This window comes from Balaenoptera ricei, chromosome 6 (assembly GCF_028023285.1).
Source record: "Balaenoptera ricei isolate mBalRic1 chromosome 6, mBalRic1.hap2, whole genome shotgun sequence".
Classification (NCBI taxonomy): Eukaryota; Metazoa; Chordata; class Mammalia; order Artiodactyla; family Balaenopteridae; genus Balaenoptera; species Balaenoptera ricei.
In genome coordinates this window covers 116,707,256-116,732,484 of record NC_082644.1, presented here as the reverse complement: position 1 = coordinate 116,732,484, position 25,229 = coordinate 116,707,256, and the positions used below count along the sequence as shown (strand labels likewise).

Genomic DNA, 25,229 nt, shown 5'->3' with positions numbered 1-25,229 from the left:
AAAATTTTCATTTTGTTTTATCTTGGTCCCTAACCAACACTGACCTCCTTAGGGTGATGGGAAAGAAGCCAGGCCCGGGCACTGCCCTCATGGGGCACAGAGTTCCCTGTTTCAACACCAGGGCACCTGTGTGCAGCCACAAGGGATGCTGTAATTACTAACGGGAGCCACCTTCCACTGCGCTCTTACTACACGTCAGTTGCTCCACACCCATCATCCCCGGAGTTGTCTGTAATCACACAAGGCGATTCTGGAGACAGCTAGCCCTGCGTTCGGCTCCTTGCTCTTGTCACTTGCAAGGTGTGTATCTTCAGCTAAATCACCCAACCCTCAGTCTCCTCATCCAGGAAAATGGGGACAAAGACAGCAACGAGGGTAACTGAGAGGATGAAGTGGGACAATGCATGGGAAGGATTTAACGACTTCTGATCACTTGGACTTGCAGGGCGGCTCAGAGTTTGTATTTATCTGCACAGCAACAAAGTTCAAAAAATGCTTAGTACTATAAATTGTGTTACTGGCCATGTTTTATAGATCTGGAAACTGAGACTGGTAGGAACGTAAGTCACATGTCCTGCATCGGCTTTTCATTCAGGGCTCCATTGCCCAGGACAGTGCAGGCCGACCAGCCCAGCCGAGAAATGTATAATGTCCACCAAGTATGACACACAGCAGGTGACTAACGCAGTTCTGGCTCTCGGTGACGCTTTTAAAGATCTAAGCTCACCTCCTGGTGCTTTTGACATCAAAGTAAAGCCCTGAAAAGAGACCCAAGGGAGTGGAGCAAATCCTTAAATAGGGTTCCTGTCCCAAGGCAGCCAGCACCTCTGCTTCTGGGCAAATCAATTCCCTTTCTCAACACAGGCTGAGAAACTGTTCCAGAGAAAAGGCACTAAAAAGACTTGACAAAATTGGATCCTGGATCAACAGGGAAAAGGACATTAGTGGAACAACTGACACATTTGAATATGGACTGCATATTAGATGACAGTATTTGTTATGGACCCAGTTGTGTCCCCCCACCAATTCATATGTTGAAGTCCTAACCTCCAGTACCTCAGAATGTAATCTTATTGGGAGATAAGGTCTTTAAAGAGGTAATTAAGTTCAATGAGGTCTTTAGGGTGGGCCTTAATCCAACCTGACTAGTGTCCTTATAAAAGGAGGAAATTTGGATACACAAAGAGGCACCAAGGATGCACCCAGAGAAAAGACCATGTGAGGACACATCAAGGTCACCGTCTACAAGTCAAGGAGAGGCCTCAGAAGAAACCAAATCTGCTGACATCTTTATCTTGGACCTCCAGCCTCCAGAACTGTGAGAAAATAAATTGCTGTTGTTTAAGCCACCCAGTCTGTGGACTTTACGGCAGCCCTGGAAAACTGATAGAGTATTATATCAATGTTAAAGTTTCTGAAGATGAAAACCATTTTCTGGTTACGTATTACAGTGTCCTTGTTCTTAGATAATTCCTCCTGAAATATTTAGGGGCAAAGGATTATATCTGCAACTTACTCTTAAATAGATCGGCAATAACGATTCTGGTGATAATGAGTGTATAAATATATAGACAGTAAACAGGGCAAACATATTAATAATCGGTGAATACAGGTGAAGGGTATAAATGAGATTTCATTTTATTATTCTTTTTACTTTTCTATAAGTTTGATGTTTCTCAAAATAGACACTTTTGAAAGAGTCCCTTTAATTCACTTAAGGTGGGAGCAGGGAGGGGTCTTTCGGAAAAGGTAACCCTAACTCAACAGCAGAAGCTCGAGTGTCTGCTCCGAGCTAGGCACGATGCCCGCTCTGAGCTAGGCACGATGCCCGGCACTTCACTACACACTCTTGGGTAAGGACCGCTGTTTCTCATCTTATGGACGAAGAATGGAGGCTCCAAGATGGGAAGCCATTTGCCTGAGACCACAGAGCAAGGAAGCGGTGCAGTGGGAAGTGAGCCAGGTGGGGTCCGCCTTCACAGCCCTTCCCACCCTTCCCTCTGTGCAAATAAATGGAGTGCACACAGCAGGTGTTTAATAAAGACTGAAAGGGAAAGATATCTGCGCTGCTGAGAGGCCTGGATGCGGGAATGGGCCCTCTTGAGAGCCGCGGCTCCGCTGTGCTGTTGGGAATCACCACCCCACAGCCAGCGCCCGAGATGCCAGCCAGAGGGGTTGCGCCTCCACTCCAGCGACCCCAGGGCACCTCTCCCTCCTGACCCACCAGACCCACCTCCTCTCTCAGGGGACGAGAAAGCAGGAAGAAAGGAGGCAGGCCGGTAGGTCTGGCACTGAGCCCACCCGTTGCAGGCCCCGGATGAGACTTCCAAGATGCTTCATCCTGAATAAGGGCAGGCACGTTCCCCCTCCCCGGGGCCTGCACGGAGTGACGGGGAAAGTAACCCACCTCAACCCCGCGCAGGAGCGCAGGCAGTGAGGCAGCACATCTCGGCCTGGCAGAGCTGCTGCGACCAGGCCTCAGGTGCCCATTACTCATCACTTTCCTAGGGGTTCCGGCTACATCCTCCTGCCACCTAAGAGCTCAGTTCCTCAGGACGGGAAGGTGATGCTACCAAGCCCGCCCCCAGCGCAAGGACCCCACCTGCCCTGATCCTCACCACACTGGCCACTCCACACCCCACACACCTGTGCCCACGCCCCTCCATGCTGCCCTCCGCCCCACAGAACACGTACCTCTTCCCTCCCTCATGCCTTCTCTCCATTCTACTTCCAAGCAACCCCATCTTCCCCAAATCCCAGATACACCCCTTCCTTTAACCAGTCTTAATTCACTGAGCCCACCATCTTTCCGACTCTCAAAGCAGGACCCTCAAACCTCCTTCCCTGCCAAGCCCTGCCTGCCGCCGCCCGGAGCGGCCCTGTGTACTGGAACGGGTACTACCAGACCTCATTAAATCCTCACAACCACTCTGGAGGTCGGGCAACATTGAGAACTAAATCCATCTCCACCTCCATCACTAAAGGAGGAAAGACGGAGGCTCAGAGAGGCGAAGTGACTGGCAGGGGGCCACACAGCTACTGAGCAGCGGAGCCAGGATTCAAACCCAGGACTGCCTGCCCCAAAGTCAGTGCTCTGAGCTGTCAGCTCTACCAGCTCCCAAACAGCCCTGGCCAGACTGGAGTGGGGATGACCTTCACATCCTTGAACCCACACCCCCACACCTCCAGAGTAGCTTCCCCTGGCCTCCCTCACGAGTGCCTCTTCTGAGTCATTCTTCACACAGCAATTTCTGCTCAACTTAAATTCCTTAAGTTTAGGATAACATCTCTGCATGGCCCGAAACCTGGTACTGCACTTTGTTCCGGGGTCCACAAGAGTCTGTTAATGGGGTTTGTGCTGCCCCACGCTGGCAGTCCCTGGGGCTTAACAGGCGGGAGGCAGTGACTGGCCACGGTCACTGAAAAGCTGCAAACCCTGGAGTAGGTCTAAGCAGAAACTCAGACTAGGACCCCTAAAACCACCAAGCAGAAAAGGATCAGAGAGGTTCATGCCAAGGTCACACAGCCAGTAAACGGCACAGGAGGGACTCTGGTGGGGAAAATGGCTCAGAGAAGGGAAGGTTCCTGGCCAGACTCACACAGCAACCTGGCAGAACTGGGACTTGAACCCAGGGCCTATAATTCAGTCCACTGCTTTGTCATGTTACCGACCAAACCGCAAACCAGAACATCAACTTAAATTAGCAAGTCAATCCTCCCTCCCACCCCTGATTCCCTTGCCTTGCTCTATTTTTTTCTATTTCCATGGCATCACCTTCTAACATACTTTACATACTTATCATGTTGTCAGAACATAAAGTCCACTAGTTCAGGGGTCTTTAGTCTCTTTTGCTCCCTGATGTTTTTCAAGCACCTAAAACAGTGCCTGCTCCGTATACTGAAAGCTCAGTAAATAGCTGATGAATAAGTAAACCAGTCTAACAAACATTCACTGAATACTTACTATGGCCAGGCTGTGAACTGCAATCATTTTGCTGGATCCCAAGGACACTAATGCTCACTGACACAAGCCCACATTTCACCTGGCTCCAGAAAGGCGCCAGCACACTAACCCAAACCCAAGCCAAACCTGGACATTTCCTTCAGGAACCAAGCTCTCAAGCCAGACTAAGACATGGTCTATCTCTGAACTGAAGAGAACCCAGATTTCCCACAGGCTCCCTCTGAGAAGCCGTTTCATCCCATCCCCAAAAAGGCCCAGCAGAACTCAGAGGATCTGCAGCCCCTCAGCCCAGCCACACGCTGCCAGATTCACAGCTGCCACTTTTCAGCAGGACTTTTGCTAAACAAGTCTCAATTAGATCTGCTACAGCCCAGGAGGTTATCAGTGGGCACTCTGGTCTTGGCCAGCGGGGACAGTGCATCTGTACCAGATGGTCCTCCCTGGGATGTCAGATGAGGAGGATCCAGAAATGTCCTTGACCTTGTAGCCCTCCCCTTAGTGCTGTCCAGTACCCCCGGTGGGAGTGCTGCTGGGAGGGCAAAATCGGAGCCAACTCTGAGAGCGTGAGAGCTGCAGACGTCGACTCCCTGGGTTCCTGCAGCAATTCCCAAGGAGCCTCTCCTTCAGCCGCCACGGACAAGGTGCCCAGTGATTCCATGTGCATCTGGGTTTGGCTGAACCAGGCTGCAGAGGGCAGGACTTGGAGGCTTTTAAACTACGGCTTTTCATCAAAGCCAAAAGGCTGTTCCAACAAGTCCTGAGTCTACTATTTGCCTCAGTCCAAGGAAGAGGACAACCACCTCCAAGGAGACTGTTCCAGAGAAAAGTAAGGCATTCCAGAAATGCTGCCCTGTTTCAGAATGGCCTTCCGGAACAGGGAACCCGCAGTAAACATTTACTGAACTCTTATGTGTACAAGGTGCAGCAGAGGTAGGCCTGTAACTGATTCCTGCTCCACCTTCCAGCTGTGTTACCTGAGGCACATACTGCCTCTCTGAGCCTTGGTGTCTTCATTTGCAAAGTGAAAAACAGTAACTGAATCTACTTCCTAGGATTGTTGGATGAGTTCAATGAAATAATGCTGAGTCCAGTGCCTGCCACATAAGAAGTGTTTAATAAGAGGTAGTTCTTGCAAAGGAAAGGACAGACAGTATATTGAGAAAGGAAAAACTAATAAGGGCTTTCTAGACGTCCCGTAAGCCATTATTTATGCATTTAGGTATATCCTAAGCGTTTGTTGATGCCTGTTTTTTTTCAAATAAACTTAATCCTCACAGCATCCTCGGGTAGAAGGGGCGGAGGCCGGAGAGACAGTCCTCGTGACAAAGGACGAAAACAAGGTCCCCGAAGGTCCCGGGAAGCTGCCAGCAAGCACCCTCTACCCTCAAACCCTCCCGGGTGGGTTCAAAACACCAAACGCGACTCTCCTCGGGGAGAAGTGGCTGGAAGCCATCATTAGCGGGGCAGTCGGGGCTGGGACTTTAATTCATCATCGCTAAGAAGTGGTCATCTTTTGTCCCTAAAGAAAAAAGTGCCCGTCAGGGCCCAGACCCCGGGGAAATACAAGTCAGCGCTCCGAGACGCCACACGTGTGCTTTAAACGCTGGCTCAGGCCCAGGCAGAAATAAAAGAGACAGCAGCCCTTGTTCCGGAGAAGCAACGAGCCCCTGGGGGCTCGAAGTGGGCTGCTGGGGCCCGAGAGGATCCCCTGGGCGCTGGCCGGAGGAGGGGACAGGGCGGTGGCGGCCGGGGGGAGGGGTCCCAGGCTCAGCTCACCTGGCCGCGGCGTTCTGCGTACCAGGCAGGGCCAGGCCCCCGCCGGCCCGTAGCTAGACTGTGCTCGCCCCTGCTCCGAGAGACCCGGCCCCCTGAAGCAACTGGCTGCGGCCCGGAACTCACCTGTCGTAGCAACCGCGCCACCTCCGCCTGTCAGCCAAGCGCGCCTTCCGCGGCTCGGCGCAACGCAGGGTCGTGAGGCCCGGCCGGCCGCGCCCCGCCTCCTCCCCCTTGGCCGCCCAATCGGAAGAGGCCGACGCCAGGGGTAGGGGCGTGGTCAGATGAACGGTGTGGGCCGGGGGCGGGGCCGGAGGGCTTGTGGCGGGGCCGGGCCGGGCCGGGCCGGGCAGGGGCCGGCGCTCTGATCTCACTGCTGAGCGCCGGAAGTATCCTAGATCTCAGCGTAGGGGCTCGGCGGTTAGACCGTGGGGCTGGCGCGACTATGCCGGTCACCGGGAAGACTTTCCGCCGGCGCCGGGCTGACTCGGAGTCGGAGGACGATGAGCAGGACTCAGAGGAGGTTCGGTGCGTTTGGGGCGGGCTTCCACGGGGCAGGAAGAGAGAGGCAGCCTAGGGGGACTCGCCACCGGCCAGGCACCTCTTTGACAACATTGCTAATTATGAGCCGGGTTGTTATCCCCTTCTGCGAAGAAATTGAGGCCCCTAGGGATGAGACCGCCGCCCCAAGGCCTCATGGTTGGGAGAGGTGCCCCTGGCATGCGCAGCGGTTCTGACTCCCGTTGGTGGGTCCAGACGCAGAGTCACCCTCTGGACCACTGCGGGCAGGCAGCGGGGCAGGGGTGTCCGTCGAAGCTGCCTTTTGACTCTGAGTTCCGTGGAGGGTCTCTCAGCCTGTGCATTGCCTTTTGTTTTTTTTTTTTTAGATTAAAACTGGAAGAGACCCGAGAGGTGCAGAACCTGAGGAAGAGGCCCAACGGGGTGAGGTGGGTACTGCGTGGGGGAGAGGACCCGGAGGAGGAGGAGGGGATGACCGAGACACCACCTACCCCGACTCCCCCATCCCCACTCGGTCGCTGTCACAAATATCTCCTCAGACATAGCCCCTTCTCTTGACACACTTTACACCTAGTACTGCCTGGGGAGGAGTCCAAGCGTTTTTTGCAGATGTTTAACCAGGACATGCCCCGAGCCTTGTGATCTTGAAGTTTGCTCCAGAGGTCAGAAACAGGTCATTGATCAGTGTTTTTATTGTCAAATGCACACTGTGATTAATTGTGAAATGCACACTGATTGTTAAGAGTTTGGGAAAATTTAGAAAAGTATAATCATAAAAATAAACAGTACCCATAATTCTCCCATACAGAGGTGATCAGTGTTAACATTTAATGTTTGTTTCTTGTCTGTTTTGTCTCTTTTTTGTAATAGACGATAAGCAGCTTTACTTTTATTCTATTCTTCTTCGGTAGTCCCCTCTTATCCACGGGGGCTATGTTCTGAGACCCCCAGTGGATACCTGAAGCCTGGGTAGTACTGAACCTTATGTAGATTATTTTTTCCTATACTGATGGGTGAGTAATGTATAGTGTGGACACTCAGGACAAAGGGATGATTCACCTCCTCTGTGGGACGGGGCAGGATGGCAGAGATTCATCACACCATTCATAACAGCTGGTAATTTAAAACTTAGGAATTTTTTATTTCTGGAATTTTCCATTTAATATTTTTGGACTGCAGATGACTGACACTGTGGAAAGTGAAACCACAGATAAAGGGGGACTACTGTATTTTCAACTCATGATATTGTGAGCATTCAACCACATTGTGGGTAATTTTTCCGAAAACCTTTTTAATATCTGCATAATATTCTATCAGATGTACATATCATAATTTAACTTACCCCTTATTTTGGGACCTGTACATCATTTTTTAAAATTTCACCATCAAATAAGGCTGCAATAGTATTTTTCTGCATTTGTCTTTAGCTTCATTTTCCCTGAAGGCATAATCTTAGAAATGAGATTTCTAAGCCAAGATAATGCTAAATGACTTTACAGGAAAATGTACCACTGACGTCACCACTGCCCCCACCTCCAGCGTCTAGAGTGTTTCTTGGACCCTGTTATTCTTGTAGGCTTTTCCAGCCGGCTTCAGTGTTCACCCCGCAAATCTCACCATTGCCCTAATGTTGCAACCTACAGACTTCCTAAATGTTTCTCCTCATCTCTGAATTGTGCCCTTTCTCTCTCTCTCTCCCCGACTTTTTGGCTTTTCTCAGTGCTGTAGCCCTGCTGGTGGGAGAGAAGGTACAAGAAGAGACCACTCTAGTGGTAAGTTGTGGGGTCCTCCTTGGGCAGTGGGAAGATGTGGCTGCTCTTCAGTGGATGATTGCGTTTTCTTAAAAGAAAAAAAAAAAAATTCCACTGCAAGTTATATAGATGCTTCTTCTTGGCTGTGTTTGCTGTCTGCAGGATGATCCCTTTCAGATGAAGACAGGCGGGATGGTGGACATGAAGAAACTAAAGGAAAGGGGCAAAGATAAGTAAGTGCAAAACTGGCTGAGAGGCAAATTCACCTGCAGCCCCTGCCTGGGTCTGTGTTCCCCCAGGGAGCTGGGTCCTGCCGCAGCTTTAATGGGACATCTTGGAGTACCCTTTGTGCTTTGTAAAGGGTACGTTGTTTAAAAACAAAGAAAACAAAAACTCTTCAAAAGTTAACTTAGAGTGATGTAGGTAGGCACCTCTTGCAAAGGTGCATTGTATATTGTCTTTTTTTTTTTTTTAATTTATTTATTTATCCTTGGTTGCGTTGGGTCTTCGCTGCTGTGCGTGGGCTTTCTCTAGTTGTGGCGAGCAGGCTTCTCATTGCAGTGGCCTCCCCCGTTGTGGAGCACAGGCTCCAGGTGCACGGGCTTCAGTAGTTGTGGCGCACGGGCTTCAGTAGTTGTGGCTTGCAGGCTCCAGAGCTGTGGCGCAGGGGCTTAGTTGCTCTGCGGCATGTAGGATCCTCCCGGACCAGGCCTCAAACCCGTGTCCCCCTGCACTGGCAGGTGGACTCCCAACCACTACGCCACCTGGGAAGCCCCTATATATTGTCTTTCAAACCCATATGGAAGTTGTTTTTCTTTTTTGAGGAAAACATAGAAACACAATTACAAAAATAATACAAAAGTGAAATATAAACGAATCTACTCATTCCCCCGAGGTATGTCCAGAGGCCGTCAGTGTGCTTGCATATGTTCCCAGAGTTCCTTCTATTTACATATCATGTATATGTATATATTTTTTGACCATAAACAGGATGTTGTACGTTTCGTTGCATACTTGTTTTATTCAGGTAACATCACACTCAGCCTCATTTAGCGGTGACTCTAAGGCTCTGCTTCACTGTTCTCTTTTTTTAGGATCAGTGAAGAGGAAGACCTCCATCTGGGGACGTCATTTTCTGCAGAAACCAACCGAAGGGACGAGGACGCGGACATGTAGGTGTCAGTCTGTTCATCAGTAAGAGATTGGGGGAGGGCTCCAGCCAGACAGAGTCCAAGATATTTTGTCACAGATGACATTTCTAGACTTATCCAAAGACAGCAGATTGGCCCCTCTCGCACCCCTGCCTCCCCTTTCGCCACCCCCTGAGGCTTGAGGACTTTGAAAAACTCAAAAATTCTTTAAAAGTGTGGTTCTTGGAATTTTAGATTCCTTGACTAGTAATGTTCCACCCTGCCCAAAATTGCAGGGATAAACAATGGACTTGCCTATTTTTCATTTTGCCAACAAGGCTGTTAAACAAACTACCATCTACCATTATCTTTTTGTCTTCAAAGAACCTTACACATGGTGTGGTAGGACAGAATCTCATAATATAGGTTGGTGCTTTAAGTTGAAAATTTTTAGCTTGATTTAAAAACTCAAGTTATTTTTGTTTTTCTCCTTCTCCATGGAACGATGGCAACTTCATCATCAACCATCACGGCTCCGTGAGCCAGTGTTGGGGACCACTCATTTAAACGACACCAGTTGTGAGCTCTCCTGCCCCTCTTTGAGGCCTTTGGGTATCTTATTTCAGGATGAAGTACATTGAGACGGAGCTGAAGAAGCGGAAAGGGATCGTGGAACATGAGGAACAGAAAGTCAAGCCGAAGAACGCAGAGGACTGCCTTTACGAACTGCCGGAAAACATCCGGGTCTCCTCAGCAAAGAAGACCGAGGAGATGCTGTCCAACCAGATGCTGAGCGGCATCCCGGAGGTGGACCTCGGCATCGAGTGCGTTTCGGACCCGCGGTCGCGCCTCTCCCGCCCCTAGGCAGAAAGGACGAGCTCTCTGCTTTCCAGTTCAGAGTTAAGGGACTGTTTCTTAACCTGTCTCCTTGGAAACCCACAGACATAAACTGTCTTCTGTGGCAGGCTGACATGGTTGTTGCCAGGAGTTTCTCTGAAGGGTTGGTCAGAAGTAGTTAAAGAGACAAGGGACTCTGCCGAAAACAAGAATTTTTTTTGTTTTTTGTTTTTTAATATATGTGCTTTTTTTTTTTTTTAATTTATTTATGGCTGTGTTGGGTCTTCGTTTCTGTGCGAGGGCTTTCTCCAGTTGCGGCGAGCGGGGGCCACTCTTCATCGCGGTGCGTGGGCCTCTCACTGTCGCGGCCTCTCTTGTTGCGGAGCACAGGCTCCAGACGCGCAGGCTCAGTAGTTCTGGCTCACGGGCCCAGTTGCTCCGCAGCATGTGGGATCCCCCCAGACCAGGGCTCGAACCCTTGTCCCCTGCATTGGCAGGCAGATTCTCAACCAACTGCGCCACCAGGGAAGCCCCCAAGAATGTTCTTATTTAGCCTTTGTTCACAGCTCTTCAGCTCTTCTATTCAGGTCCTTGTATTCTTCTGCCTTATTCTAGCAGGAGCAATGATAAAGGCTCACTCACCCCGTGATCCTTCTTTCATTTTTACTACAAAGCATCTGCTCCAAAAGGGGATTTTTGTGGAGGAAATACAGTGGTCATTATCATCTTCGGATGTGTGTGGTAGAAAGTTGGGAGACTTCTGGGTTCTCGCTTCCTTTTTGGCCTTCCTAGCTTTGAGCCTTAGTCAGTTCACCTGACCTCCAGCTCAATTTCCTCTTGATCAGAAGAGAGTAACTCCTGCACCTCCGATGCTGGGAGAGCTCCGTGACAATCTGACCGCAGGGGAGTTGGTAAATTGTAGAGAGCTGTGCCCCAAGAAAGATGACGTCCTTATGCAGTGGGGGGGCTGCCAGCCCCTTTAGTCAGTTCCATCTGAGGCCCAAAGGTGTGATGATCTCACTGTGGTGTGGCTCCTTTCTCCCCATAGTGCTAAAATAAAAAATATCATTTCCACGGAGGATGCCAAGGCCCGTCTGCTGGCAGAGCAGCAGAACAAGAAGAAAGACAGTGAGACATCCTTTGTGCCCACCAACATGGCTGTGAATTACGTGCAGCACAACCGATGTAAGTGTCGCATCTCTGGGGAAGCAGCTCCAGCCCACGCCATTGGGTTGAGGTCCCTGGGTTCCCAAAGTCTGTCTGACCCGTCCCCTGCTCTCTTTTGGTCCAGTTTATCACGAGGAGCTCAATGCTCCCATACGGAGAAACAAAGAAGAGCCCAAAGCCCGACCGTTGAGAGTGGGTGACACGGAGAAGCCGGAGCCTGAGCGTGAGTACAGCAGAGGCCTCGGGCCGCCTGGCGCGACCGCTTCCCAGGGCCCGTGGGGGTGGGGAGGGACTCGGCCGGGGCGGCGCTTGGGCTTTGGGGTCAGGGCATCTGGGTTCTAGCCCGTTCTCTGGACCATGGTCACGTGCCTTCCCCTGTCCAAGCCTCAGTTTCTTTACCTCTAAGATGGGAATAGTAATAAAACTTACCACTTGGGTTTGCTCTAAGGATTCACTGGGCTGTCAAATATAATAGAGACTCAAAAAATTAGAAAATTTCAATAAGCAAAAGTAAATTAAAAGTTAATCATAATTTCACCACCCAAAGACGGCCCCTGTTAACATTTTTATATATTGTTATCCCTCAGTATCCGTGGGGGACTGGTTCCAGGACCCGCTGCAGACACCAAAATCTGTGGATGCTCAAGTCCCACGGTCAGCCCTCCGTATCCATGGATGCGGAACCCAGAGATACCAAGGGCTGACTGTGTATAACCTTGCCCACTTTTAAAAAATATACATATGCTGTATATATACTTAATAGGATCTCACAGCTTTTTAGTGTGCTCTGCCTGTCTCTCCATGACAGTAAATACATTTTCCCTTTCAATGGCCATATCACATTCTGCTGTATAGAGGTCCTATAGTCTAACCATTCCCTCTGGCAGGACACTTAAGTTGTTTCCCATTTTTCCCTATTTAATGATGATCATTCTTGCCTATGTCATGTCCTAAAGCTGCCTTCTGAGAACTCACCAAATGATCCTAATTTGTTCTCCCGCCAGCAACATCCAGCAGTGCCCCTTTCCCACGTGCTCACCAGCACCAGGCGGTGTCATCTTTCTTATCAACAATGGGATGATTCTAAGGAAATGCTAAATTTGCTGAGGCTTCTGAAAATCCAGCCTGTTGCTCTGTTTCGTCCTTCCTACTTGAGAAATTATTTTCTGTAACACCTTAGCCATGTAGTCTTTGATTCCCAAAGAGCTTCCTATTATTAATACCTAGGAAGCAGGGACATTGGAGGCACCAGACTTGGGTTCAACTCAGCCTACCTTCACTTCCTGAGTGACCTTGAGCAAATCAGCTAACCTCTCTGAGCAGAGATGGTAACATGCCCCTGCTAGGATTGCTGGGTGGGTGAAAGGAAGTCCTGTCTAAAAAGATTTAGTGCCGTGCCTGGTATGTTGTCAAGCTCTCAATGAAGCGTAGCTACTGCTGTTCACCTGGTCTAACATTGAGGTCAGCATATTTTGACTGGCACCTGACTCCACCATGTTTATTGCTATTCACCCAAGAACAGGTACTTACTGAGGCCCTACTATGTTCCTGTTCACTAGAGTAGGCACTGGGGCTCCTGTAGGGAGTGAGACAGGCATAGTCGTCCTTGCCTACGTGGAGCTAAGCCTGTTGTTGGCTTCCAGCATGGCAAACAGCTTTTCCTCTTTTCCTTCTCAGGGTCCCCTCCCAACCGCAAGCGTCCTGCTAACGAGAAGGCCACGGATGACTATCACTACGAGAAGTTCAAGAAGATGAACAGGCGGTACTGAGGGAGGCTAAAGGGGAGAGGTGCAAAGTGGGATGTAAATAGTGTCATTCACTCCCTTTATCCCCCTGATCAAAGGCTTCCTGGACAGAAGCCTGCTCATTGGCTAGCAGACAGTTCCCAAAACAGACTCTATCAGTCCTGCTGCTTACCTGCTGGATTTTTCAGGCACTGAATTTGTAACCTTTTGAAACAATGTGTAGTTTTCCTATTTGGGAACAAACTCTATTCTTGAGAGCATTATTAAATCTCGTTTGTAAATATGTTGACTTTTTCCTAATATTTGCCCTGGGTCAGGAGGAAACAGTTGTGTGTTTCAGGGTGAGATAATACCCTTTAGATTGTGGTTTTATTATTATTATATATGCAGTCATGTCTCCTATTTTCAAGTATCTGGAGTGGGGTTCAGAAATGCATCCTTCACTGTTTACAGTGGATCCAGCTGACAGCAGAAAAATCTAGGTTGAGATCAAAGGGACACCAGTATTTTCTGACTTTTACAAAGTTATCTGTTTCTTTTCGTTATGAAAGAAAAAACAATTTCTATCACTTTTAGCACTTAAGTATTAAATATGAAATGGACCCAGCCTTATTGTTTGTATTGCGTCTTCTTATACCAACGCTAGGTAATGTGTTCAGAGTCTGGGGGTTGGGCAGCTCAAAAGCAAAATTCAGTCACTGAGAGGGGTTTTCTCATTTAGTTTAAGAGAGGTGGACAGGCTCCAGTCTCTGAGCTGTCAAGTACGGCCCACCTGTGCCATTTTTCCTGAGGTAGTTACACAGGTTGTGACGAGGAAAGAACAGGTCGGTTGACTCCTGGGCTGATTTAAAGCAGGTATTGTGTGGTTAGAGAAGTGTGGCTTTGGAGTCAGATCTGAGCCCTGCTCACAGCTTCCTTAAATCGTTGGACAAATCCGTTCGCCTCGGAGCCTCAGTTTTCTCATCTGTAAACCAGATTTTCTTCTAGCTTTTTTTCCCCTTCACTCGAATGAATGCAAGGTCACTGAAGGCAGGAATCACGTGTGCCTCACTTTTTCTTGAATCCCCAGGATCGAGTCCATAGGCGATCCTCAAAATGATGAATGAATGAGTGGAAGTATCGTTACCTGGGAGAGACCTGACCAACACTACCTTATCCAGGTGATGAAGGTCAACATCAACAGTCATAAATCATGTTGACTGTGTACCTTTGATATGATGTTATAAAAATAGCACTTTATCTCTGTAAAGTATATTCCTCCCCAAAACCCGTAACTCCAGTCTAATCATAAGGAAAGCATCAGACAAATTCCAGTAGTTGGGGATCCTACAAAAGATTTGACCAGTACTCCCCCCAAACTCTCAAGGTCATCAAAACCAAGGAAAGTTTGAGAAACAGTCACAGCCAAGGGGAGCTAAGGAGACATGACAACTAAATATAATGTGGTATCTTGGATGGGATCCCGGATCACAAATAGGACGTTAGGTAAAACCTAAGGAAATATGAAGAAACTTTAGTTACAATCTAGCAATATAAGTTCATTAATTTTAACAAATGTAACATACTAATGTAAGATGTTAATAATAGGGGAAACTGTGCGGGCGGGGGTGTGGTAATATGGAACCTCTCTGTACTGTCCTGTCAACTTTTCTATAAATGTAAAACTGTTCCCAAAAATGTTTTATTAAAAAAAAAATTGGCCCCTCCAGCGGCCCCAGCGCCCAAAGCAGGCACGGGCCTGCCCCTCACAAAGATGGCGGCCGCCGGCGTCGGAGGAGGTCCGCCCGCTACAAAGATGGCGGCCCCGGCGGGAGGAACCGGAAGTGCAGTCTGGCGGTAGCGCCGGTCTGCGGTAGGCGCGAGAACGCGCGGGGCGGCGCGGGTCCGGGCATGAAGCTGAGCCGGGCCGCACTGGGCCTGGTGCTGCTGGCGCCGTTGGCGGTGCGGGCGGTGGAGCCCATCAGCCTGGGACTGGCCCTGGCCGGCGTCCTCACCGGCTACATCTCCTACCCGCGCCTCTACTGCCTGTTCGCCGAGTGCTGCAGCCAGAAGCAGAGCCTCAGCCGAGACGGTAAGATGGGGCGGGGGCTGGGGGCTGGTGCTAGGGCTGGGGCGGGGGTCAGAGGCTGGGGTCCAGGAGGCCCGGAAGCCCGGGCAGCGCTGAGGCCGGCGGGGGCCGGACCCGGAACCGGAGTGCGGGATGGGGCCTGGCTCCTGGGCCACGACCACAGGCAGACCGGACTTTGGTCGGAGACCTGCGGAAGCCAGCTGCTGTTTGGGCACCTTCGCTCAGAAGCTGGGAGTGTGGACGATTGGAAACTTCCTGCAGAGAGTTTTTACTCCTTCCTCGCCGGAGACGGGAAGGCTGGTGGGGACTCTTCCGAGGCGGAGCAATGGGGCCCGAACCGCCGCCCTTTTCCAGCTGGGCGTGGGGTGGGAGGGACCGAGCGGGGGTGAGGGGCTCACGCTGGTGGCGGAGGCACTGGAGCCAAGGGTCTCTTCAGGAAGGAGGACTCGGGAACGGGCAGGACTAGCAGAGGGAGGGCCTGCTGGACCCGCCGGTCACCTGGGCCAAGTGCTTACCTACTTCCGCGTCTCACTAGACGCTTGAAGAGCTTAGCGGGCTTTGCTGGCTTTCACATGAGCCTGTCAACTGGGCTGCGTTTTGCCACGTGTGTCCCCCTACTCCCCGCCTGACTGGCTTTGTTTTTCCCAGCGCTGCAGAAGGATCTGGACAGCAAGCTCTTTGGACAGCATCTTGCAAAGAAAGTCATCTTAAATGCTGTGTCTGGCTTCATAAGCAACCCGAAGCCCAAGAAACCTCTCACCCTCTCCCTACACGGGTGGACGGGCACCGGCAAAAATTTTGTCAGCAAGATCATCGCAGAGAATATTTACGAGGGTGGTCTGAACAGTGACTACGTCCACCTGTTTGTGGCCACACTGCACTTCCCTCACGTCTCCAACATCACCCTGTATAAGGCAAGGGCCAAATTTCGGGATCCTTCCTGGATGATGCTGGGTTTGGGGTTTCTTTGTTGGGGAACGGGATTTGGAAATTCCGTGTTGAAATGAGAGAGCCCTGAAAATGCATCAGTTCCTCTTTGAAAAGTGTGGAACTTACAGAGGGTTGGAGATGCAGGGAGCAATTATACCATCAAAGCTCGTGGTGGTTTCTGAAAACAGGCTCAGTGTGATAGTAAGTGGGGTCATAGGATTTGAGAGATGGACATAATCAAATCCAGTTTAAAGATCTTCAAATCTTAACACGTTTTATAAAAGAGGAAACGTTTCTAGGGAGGCCTAAGTTTGCTTTTACGGTTTAACTCCCTATTTAACAGTCTGGCTTTGTCAGCAGGCACACCTGGATTTGAGCCCTAAGGCTCCTTACAGCTGTGTAATTGTGGGAAAGTCACCTGACCTCCCTGAGACTCAGGTTCTTCACCTGTCAAATGGCAGTTGTGAGGATTTCTTGAGCTCTGTGTGTCAAGTATGTAACATGATGCCTGGCACATAAGCGTTCAAATCAACGTTAACTATTGCCTTTTTTAATCCTCACTTGTGTGAACACATTTTTCCCTTTGGCTTGGGAGAGCATCAGGGTCACCAACTGTCCAGGAGTCTCTGGGATGTGGGACTTTCAGTGCTACAACTGAGAAAGTTCCAGGCAAATAGAGATGAGTTAGTCACCCTAGTTAGCATTCTGTCTTCACTGTTTAATAGCTATGTGACTTTGAGCAAGTTACTTAACCTCTCTACACCTCAGTTTCCTCATCTGTGAAATAGGGAACACAGTAGTAACTACTTTGATGGGTTTTGGAAGATCACAATAAAACATTGTATGAACAGTGGTTAGAACAGCATCTTACCTGTAGTGAGTGCTCGATACATGTTCTCTGTTGTTGTCTGTAAGTGGGAGAAGCAGAATGGGAAGACCTTGGCTGCTGGAGCCTGCCAGACATGAAGGAATCCTTGTTTAAAAGGTGGTTCGCTTTGTGGACTCAGGCAAGTCACTTCAGCTCCCCTGAGGTTCTCGTTCTGTAAATAGAGGTTAGTCCATACCTACAGAGCAGAGTTACTGCTTAAGTTAAATATGTACCCATGGAACATTGTAACCATGGTCCGAGTAGCCAAGCAAAACCCCAAATCATAAGAAGTCAAGAAGTCAAGTCATTGTAACTTACAGAATTTTCCTCAGAAACAGGTAGCTAATTCTTTCTCCTTACCGTAGGGGGAAACATCCAGGAAAGAACTGTATAGAACCATAGTTCAAATTTCTGATGTAAAGGGTCCTTTCTCCTTCTTATCTTGATTGTTTAATATAAGAAGTGCCTAAATATGTTCTTAGGGAATGTTCCACTTAAGCAAATTTATTTCAGCAACCTCCAGGCATTGTTCCAGAAACTCAAGAGTGTTGCCTCACCACACTCATCCCCAAGTGTGTGTGCACTTGAGTTCTCCTCACTTCCCCCATCGGAAGGTTAGAGCCCCTTCTCCAGGCTGATCTAAGGACTGAATGAGAGAAGAGGTCACTTGGCCTCTGCCTTCTTCCGAGAAGGCTGGCGTGCACAGGATATGTGTTAACATTGCCATTTTGATGACAGAGGCCCCGCAACTCAGTGACACGGCGTCGACGTGACATGTCGCAGGACAAGAATTACAATCCGAGTGTGGGGCTTTGGAATCAGGCAGGGTGGGATTCAGATCTTAGCTCTGTCACATACTAATTTTGTAATCTTGGGCAAATTTTGTAATCTCAGTTGACTATGCTCTCTGTGCTTCAGTTTCCTCATCTGTACAATGGGTATGATAATGCCCACTACGTGGCGTTGCGGTGAGAAACAAAAGAGCTTGTATAAAGTTCTTAGCACAGCGGGGAGCACACAGTAAGCAGTCCGTAAATGCAGCCTTTGTAGAGGCGGTTGTAGCGTTAATAGTGCTCACTCTGGTGGTGTCACTCGCACTCTGAGCATCTGTATTGGCTCTTCCCCCTTGTCGTTCAGGATCAGTTACAGTCGTGGATTCGCGGCAACGTGAGTGCCTGTGCGAGGTCCATCTTCATATTTGATGAGATGGACAAGATGCATGCTGGCCTCATAGATGCCATCAAGCCTTACCTAGACTATTATGACAACTTGGATGGGGTCTCCTATCAGAAAGCCATCTTCGTATTTCTCAGGTAAAGTCGGGGCTGGGACATGGTTTGAAGAGCTCTGAGCCCCAGCCTGGGGGCTTCGGGGAAAAAACCCCAGTCCTTATTCACTAGAGTTCTTTTGCAGCAATGCTGGAGCAGAAAGGATCACAGACGTGGCTTTAGATTTCTGGAGAAGTGGAAAGCAGAGGGAAGAAATCAAGCTCAGAGACATGGAGCATGCCTTGTCTGTGTCGGCCTTCAATAACAAGAACAGTAAGTGGGGGGACTTCCCTGGCGGTCCAGTGGTTAAGACTCCGTACTTCCAATGCAGAGGCCGTGGGTTCGATCCCTGGTTGGGGAACTAAGACCCCAAATGCAGTGCAGTGCGGCCAAAAAAAAAAACAACAGTAAGCGAGGCCATCCGTTCCCAGCACAACGTCCCCCTACTTCATGATCCCACGCCTTTAAGTTTTAAATTGACGACCTCACCATCACCTGGGGGCTGGTTAGCAATACCAATTCTGAGTCCCTTCCCCAGGCCTACTGAGTCCAAATTCCTGAGGGAATCTGTGTTAACAAACTCCAGGTGACTTTTACACATACGCAAGTTTGGGAGATGCCGTTTTAAAGAAATAGGGACATTGTTGATCATCAAGATCTTGAAAATTCGTTTCCTGGTTTTTTCAGCCAAATCATTTTCCTTTGTAAAAGCGGGTGGTGGAACAAGGAAGGCTGCCGGGGAGCCTCTGATGGAGGAGATGGGCCCGTTAGGTCCCTTTCTTTCTGCACATTGACCTAGAACCCTGAGGGTCTGTGCCCGGGAGTAACAGCCAAGCAGTGGCTGGGCCCCTGTTCTGTACTGGGCACTGTGTGAAACTCTCTACCTGCATGTTTCCTTTAATCTCCACAATAACCTCCTGGGGTAGAAACTATTACTGTCCTCATTTTATAGATGAGGAAACTGAGGCTCAGAGAGAGAGCCCCTTGCCCAAGGACACACAGCCTATTAGGTATCTCTATTCCAGAGTGTGAGCTTTTACTACCAAGCTCATTGCTTTGCCAGTGACCTGACACATTCACTTTTGACCTTGAACCCTTGGATGTGGAAAGACACCATGTTGGAGACTGACTCACTGGGTAAAATCCGTGAGCCATGTGGGTTGAACGCTACCATTTGCTCAGGTTTGTTCTTGAAATTGTAAAACAGAAGGTCTCCTCTGAAACAGACTTGTCAAGAAATTCATAGCACTTCAGAGTTACATGAACAGTAATGGGCTATTTTATGTCAATTCGTGCAAGTGGAATGTTAACGGTGAAACACAAAATATTTTGTAATATGTTGAGTAGATTCTTGGCATGCCAGAAGTATGAACACACGCAGTAGAAGTCTCAGCCCCTGAATACCACAGCAAGTGGTTCTGGCCTAGAACCCACTCTGCAGGTTCCAGAGGGTTCCAGAGGATGAGCTTCGGATCTGGGCAGGCCTGGCTCAGCCACGTCCTGACTCCGGCCTTAGGCAGATGGCTGAACTCTTTCATTCGTTCACTCAACGTATTTGTTGAGCACCTACTAGGTGTCAGGCACTGGTCCAAGAACTGGGGACACAGCAGTGAGCCAAAACAGAAATCCTTACTCTCGTGGAGTCTCTATCCTAATGATAACAAGTAAGGAAACGTGTCAGATGCCGGGACCCATATCTACGTAGAGGTAGAGATTTATCTTCCGCTTTCCCCACAATAGGGAAAAAAGTAAACCAATAAATAGGGGTTGGGGGGTGTGGGACGAGGGTGAGCTGCAGTTTTATTTATTTTTTAATTTTTAAAATTAATTAATTAATTAATTTATCTTTGGCTGTGTTGGGTCTTCGTTGCTGCACGCGGGCTTTCTCTAGTTGCAGTGAGCGGGGGCTACTCTTCGTTGTGGTGCACGGGCTCTCATTGCGGTGGCTTCTCTTGTTGCAGAGCACAGGCTCTAGGCGCGCGGGCTTCAGTAAGTTGTGGCACGTGGGCTTCAGTAGTTGTGGCTTGCGGGCTCGAGAGCACAGGCTCAGTAGTTGTAGCGCATGGGCTTAGTTGCTCCGCGTCACGTGGGATCTTCCCAGACCAGGGGTCGAACCTGTGTCCCCTGCCCTGGCAGGCGGACTCTTAACCACTGCGCCACCATGGAAGTCCCTGCAGTTTTAAATACAGTGGTCAGGGAAGTCTTACTGTGAGGGTGACATCTGGGCTGACCTGAGGAGTGAGAGAGCCATGTGGACACGGGAGGGAAAAGCATTCCATGGGAGGGAACAGCACACGCGAGAGCCCTGAAGCAGGAGTGTGCCTGGGCCAGGATGAAGGCAGGGGACAGGAGGTCAGATGAGAGGTGGAGCTTGGGGTGGGGTGCAGATTGTGGAAGGCCTGGGGAACCACAGGAGGGCCTTGGGCTTGGCTCCAAGTGCAAGAGGGAGCCCCTGGAGGGTTTTGAGCAGACAGTTCCCTGATCGGACCTAGTTTTAACAGGACCACCTGGCTGCCGGGTGGAGAACAGACTGAAGGCAGCAGGGACGGGGAGGCCAGCAAGGAGCGGCTGCAACAACCTTGGGGGAGATGCTGGCGGCTTGGCCCAGCCGTGGCAGCCGGGGGAGGTGGGACATGGTCTGACTGGGATTTGAAGGTGGAAACAATAAGATTTCCTAAGGGACTGTGTGTGGGAATGAGAGAGACAAATCGAGAATCTGGCCTGAGCACTTGGCAGGGTGGCACTGCCATTTAGGGGCCGGCCTGCAGGAGGAGGAGGTTTGCAGAGAGGGTGGGAGATGAAGAGGGACGTGTCCGGCAAGGGATGACTCGTCTGAAGGCAGAGATGCGGGGCAGGCGGCTGAAGTTCCAGTGCAGTTCCGGGGCGGGGGGGGGGGGGCGGTCAGGCTGAGGATGTGGACTGCGGGGTGGTCGGTCAGTGGTCGGTCGGTGGTTTGTAAAGTCACTTGCTCCACCTGAGCACTCTTCGGGGCCCCTGTGTGGCGGGTCCTTGTCGTCCTGACTCCCTGGCTGATTAGCTTTCTGCTCTCCTTGCCTGATGGCCCCAGCTCAGTGCTCACAGGCCCTGGCGCTACCTGGAATCGTCTGTTTACTGGGTGGCCGGTCCACGTCCGCCTGGCCCTGCTCCATCCCCTGCCTCGGGCCTCAGGCGCGCCTGGCACAGGGCAGGCCTGCTGGAGACGAGCTGCCCAGGGCTGTCCGGCTTGCGGCTGCTCAGCGCTCGGTGTGCTTCTTTCCCACGGCCACAGACTCCACCGCATCCGGGCTGTCAGATGTTTATTGAGCACCAGCTGTGTGCAAAGCACTGTTGGGCAAGAAAAGAATAAACCCCAGATGTGATTGATAGTAAGACAAGTATATTTGGTCTTCATCCGCATTTTCTGGCACAGAGCTCCTAAAACCCTTGGAGTTTCAGAGTGATAGAGCCATAATGGTGTCTTTGATATTCCTAACAAACCCCTTTCAACCACATCAGAGTTTGTGTTAATGAGGTGACTTTTGGAAAATACCAGGGTGGGGGGTGGCTTCCAGGGGAACCAACCCTTGATTGGAGGGTTGGAACTTTCAGTCTCCAGCCCTTGTAGACCTCCCAGGAGGGAAGAGGGGCTGAAGGCTGAATCAGTCGCCAATGGCCAGTGATTTAATCAACCGTGGCTATGTAAAGAATTTTCCATAAAACCCCTAAAGGACAGGGCGTGGAGAGCTTCCAGGTTGGTGAGCACGTGGAGATCTGGGGCGAGTGATGCACTCAGAGGTCATGGAAGGGTCACGCCCCTTCTCACATACTTTGCCCTGTGCATCTCTTCCAGCTGGCTGTTTCTGAGTTATATCCTTGTATAATCAACCAGTAATCTAGTAAGAAAATGTTTCTCTGAGTTTCTGTGAGCTGCTCTAGCAAATTAATTGAACCCAAGGAGGGGGTCATTGGAACCTCAGAAGCACGGGTGACAACCCGAACTTTTGGTTGGTGGCTGAAGGAGGGGACGGTCTTGTGGGGCTGAGTCCTTAACCTGTGGGATCTGACGGAGTCTCCAGGTAGAGAGTGTCAGAATTGAGCTGAACGCAGGTGGGCTCAGAGAACCGCTTGGTGGTGTGGGGGAAAAATACAGGATGGAGTTGGTGTCAGAGGCAGACCGGGATTAAGGCACAGGGGTGAAGCGGCAAGGCGGAAGGGGAACCGTCCTCATGAAGAAACGCTGAGTGTGATCCAATGGGTGCTGCGTCGTCTCAGAAGGGGAAGTGGGAGGGTCAAGAGGCCGAGAATCTCGGAGGGCCCGAGACTGGGCAGAGGCAGGCCTCATCCAGGGAAAGTGCGAGCCCTGTGGCCGTAACAGAGCGCTGTCTTCACACATTACTGAGGATTCTAGCATTTGGTCCCCCAAACGCTCTGGAGGGTTGGGACCTGCCGGCAGCGGCAGTGGGTCTCTACCCTGTTGCTAATCCCAGCCGCTGGAACCCCAGCCAGTCTCAAATTTCCAAGATGCGGGAGTGCTGGTCCTTCCCTGGGAACACTTCTTCTCACCTTTCACTTTCTGTGAACCTGCTCCGTTTGCTACTCGGCCTGCCTGCTTGTTCCAGGGTGGGTGGTGAGCCCCTTTCCCACTTCAGATCCTTTTTTTTTTTTTTTCATATCTAAAAATTTTAATAAATGCATAGGAAGGGTACCCGCCTGCGATCTTAGAGGTCACGTCTTGAGAGGCCTTCCTGCCCACTGCGGCATCACCCTGCCCTTGGCTCTCACAGGAGCGTCGCCCCTCGCGGTTGCCCTGGGTGAGCTCACTGGCTAGTCTGACTGCTCGTTAAGCTGTGAGCCCCATGAGGGCAGGTGCGGGGCTCCACCTCATGGCTGACACCCAGCAGAGGTGTGTGGATAGGTGGACGGGTGGGTGGACAGTGGATGAACAGCACCTTTTTCTTTTCCCCAGGTGGCTTCTGGCACAGCAGCTTAATTGACCGAAATCTCATTGATTATTTTGTTCCCTTCCTCCCCCTGGAATACAAACACCTAAAAATGTGCATCCGAGTCGAAATGCAGTCCCGAGGCTACGAAGTTGACGAGGACATTGTAAGCAGAGTGGCCGAGGAGATGACATTTTTCCCCAAAGAGGAGAGAGTTTTCTCTGACAAAGGCTGCAAAACTGTGTTCACCAAGTTAGATTATTACTACGATGACTGATGGCACCAGAGATGTCGCTTCCCGCATCCCCGCTCTGGTCCCGGAAGAGGAGTAAAATGAATTATTCCGGTGTGACAGGACAGGCATTTTCCTGGGCGTTATTTTCATCCAGCAGGGCCTGCGGGCCGTCGGTGACGCATCACAGATGGAAACAGCCCCAGAGCCTACAGAAGCAGGAGGAGCCAGCCCCCAGCTCACCTGTGCCAGGCCTCATGATTTTTTAAAAATCATGTTTTAATTTCAAGTGTTTCTGTTTCAAGGAAGGATGAATCAGTTTTACTGAAAATGTGATAATTTTATTTAAAATGGTTTTTAACATTATGAAGAAACTTTTCAGACTCTTAAGTTGTTGGCTTTGTGTGTTTTTTTAAGTTCCTGTCATTACAACATACACTGTGATGTCTTTACTGCTAAAAAGCCTGAGTCCTCGGCCTGTCTTCTGTAGGATGGTGTCACTGTACTGGGGACGGAGGCTCTAGCAGCGAGCCGATCTGTCCTAGGATGACCATCGCAAGGGCAGTAAGTGTTTATAGAAGGACAAGTGTGTAAGGGGACACACGCAGGCCCGTCACAGACAAGACCTAAATGTCCTCCCCAAGAGTTTTCATCACAGTAGCATTGTGAACTGTGGGAATGATCTTAGTAATGTCGTGAACAATTTGTTAGAAACAGAATTTCCTCGAAAGAAAAGCATCTGCAGCTTGTCACTGGCCGGTCAGTCAGCTTTGCAAAGGCCCTTCTCTGCTCTCCATTCCTAAATGAGCCACATGCTCTGTACCAGGTTTTGCCATATTTTCTTAAAACCTTCCTCACTGATTACTAATTTTCATTATGTTTAATCAGAACTCCCCAAACCTCTGGGAAAGCTCAGCTGCCCCCCAGGATGCTGAGAACAGTGTCTTTATTTATTAATGCAAACAGCTACCATTTTACAGTAAAATTGTGTACGATTTGTGAATACATTTTTTTTTTAATTTATTTTTTTATTTTTGGCCACATTGGGTCTTCATTGCTGTGTGCAGGCTTTCTCTAGTTGCAGCGAGCGGGGGCTACTCTTCATTGCGGTGCACGGGCTTCTCATTGCGGTGGCTTCTCTTTGTTGTGGAGCACGGCCTCTAGGCACATGGGCTTCAGTAGTTGTGGCACTCGGGCTCAGTAGTTGTGGCTCGCAGGCTCTAGAGCACAGGCTCAGTAGTTGTGGCGCACGGGCTCAGTTGCTTTGCAACATGTGGGATCTTCCCAGACCAGGGCTCGAACCTGCGTCCCCTGCGTTGGTAGGTGGATTCTTTTTTTTTTTTTAATAAATTTTATTTATTTATATATTCATTCATTCATTCATTCATTTTTAAACATTCATGTCACTTGCTTTTGTTTTTAATTAAAAAATTTTTTTTTATTTTATACTTTTGGCTGCATTGGGTCTTTGTTGCAGTGTGTGGGCTTCTCATTGCGGTGGCTTCTCTTGTTGTGGAACACAGACTCTAGGCATGCGGGCTTCAGTAGTTGTGGCACGCAGGCTCAGTAGTTGTGGCTCGCAGGCTCTAGAGCGCAGGCTCAGTAGCCGTGGCGCATGGGCTTAGTTGCTCCGCGGCATGTGGGATCTTCCCGGACTAGGGCTCAAACCCGTGTCCCGTGCGCTGGCAGGCGGATTCTTAACCACTGCACCACCAGGGAAGTCCCTAAGCTGTGAATTTAGACCTAACAGTGCAGCCCAGGCTGGAATGGAGGGGAGTGTGACAGGGACTCTGAGGATCTTGGGAGCTCCGGCTCTTTGCTCAGCTGCCCGGGGTGTCACACTCCGTCAAGGGGGGCCATGGAGCTCCCGACACTCAGCTGTGGAGTTCCTTCAAGTCTACAGACGTACCTCCCGCTGAGAAGCTGGGCAGGAGTACAGAGCAGTGTCGGAACCTAAACATGCCTTGTTTTGTGCAACACACCTATGTGCCTACGAGGGCTGCTGTGGGGTATGAGCGTTTGCACAGTGCTCGCAGGGGCAGTTTCTAGCAGGCACAG

The 25,229-nt window shown here is 50.1% G+C and overlaps 3 protein-coding genes across 7 annotated transcripts in view; 2 read left to right on the top strand and 1 right to left on the bottom strand.

Moving 5' to 3' along the window:
• The window catches only part of USP20 (ubiquitin specific peptidase 20), a 47,743-nt gene extending 41,783 nt beyond the window's left edge, over window positions 1-5,960 (bottom strand). For 3 of the 4 annotated variants that reach the window (XM_059925818.1, XM_059925820.1, XM_059925821.1), the window contains exon 1: window positions 5,864-5,960. The gene's annotated coding sequence lies outside the window, so the exon portion shown is untranslated. Of the gene's footprint in view, window positions 1-5,740; window positions 5,836-5,863 lie in introns of those variants that run through there. The other variant, XM_059925819.1, reaches the window with a different exon arrangement.
• Window positions 5,961-6,109: 149 nt separating this feature from the next.
• Window positions 6,110-13,167, top strand: C6H9orf78 (chromosome 6 C9orf78 homolog). Of its 2 annotated transcripts, none has more exons than XM_059926597.1 (9): window positions 6,110-6,265; window positions 6,625-6,684; window positions 7,977-8,028; window positions 8,170-8,240; window positions 9,102-9,179; window positions 9,764-9,961; window positions 11,023-11,159; window positions 11,266-11,364; window positions 12,819-13,167. In XM_059926597.1, exons 1-9 carry the CDS (start codon window positions 6,183-6,185, stop codon window positions 12,908-12,910), a joined length of 870 nt encoding a protein of 289 aa, XP_059782580.1. In that variant the 5' UTR covers window positions 6,110-6,182; the 3' UTR covers window positions 12,911-13,167. The 2 variants fall into 2 exon arrangements, with proteins under 2 accessions (XP_059782580.1, XP_059782581.1); XM_059926598.1 differs by having other exon boundaries at window positions 6,153-6,260.
• Window positions 13,168-14,704: 1,537 nt separating this feature from the next.
• TOR1A (torsin family 1 member A) lies at window positions 14,705-24,617 on the top strand. Its single transcript, XM_059925816.1, has 5 exons — window positions 14,705-14,957; window positions 15,603-15,868; window positions 17,890-18,065; window positions 18,166-18,293; window positions 22,966-24,617. The coding sequence occupies exons 1-5, from the start codon at window positions 14,777-14,779 to the stop codon at window positions 23,214-23,216; spliced, it is 1,002 nt and encodes a 333-aa protein (XP_059781799.1). The 5' UTR covers window positions 14,705-14,776; the 3' UTR covers window positions 23,217-24,617.
• Window positions 24,618-25,229: the final 612 nt, after the last annotated feature.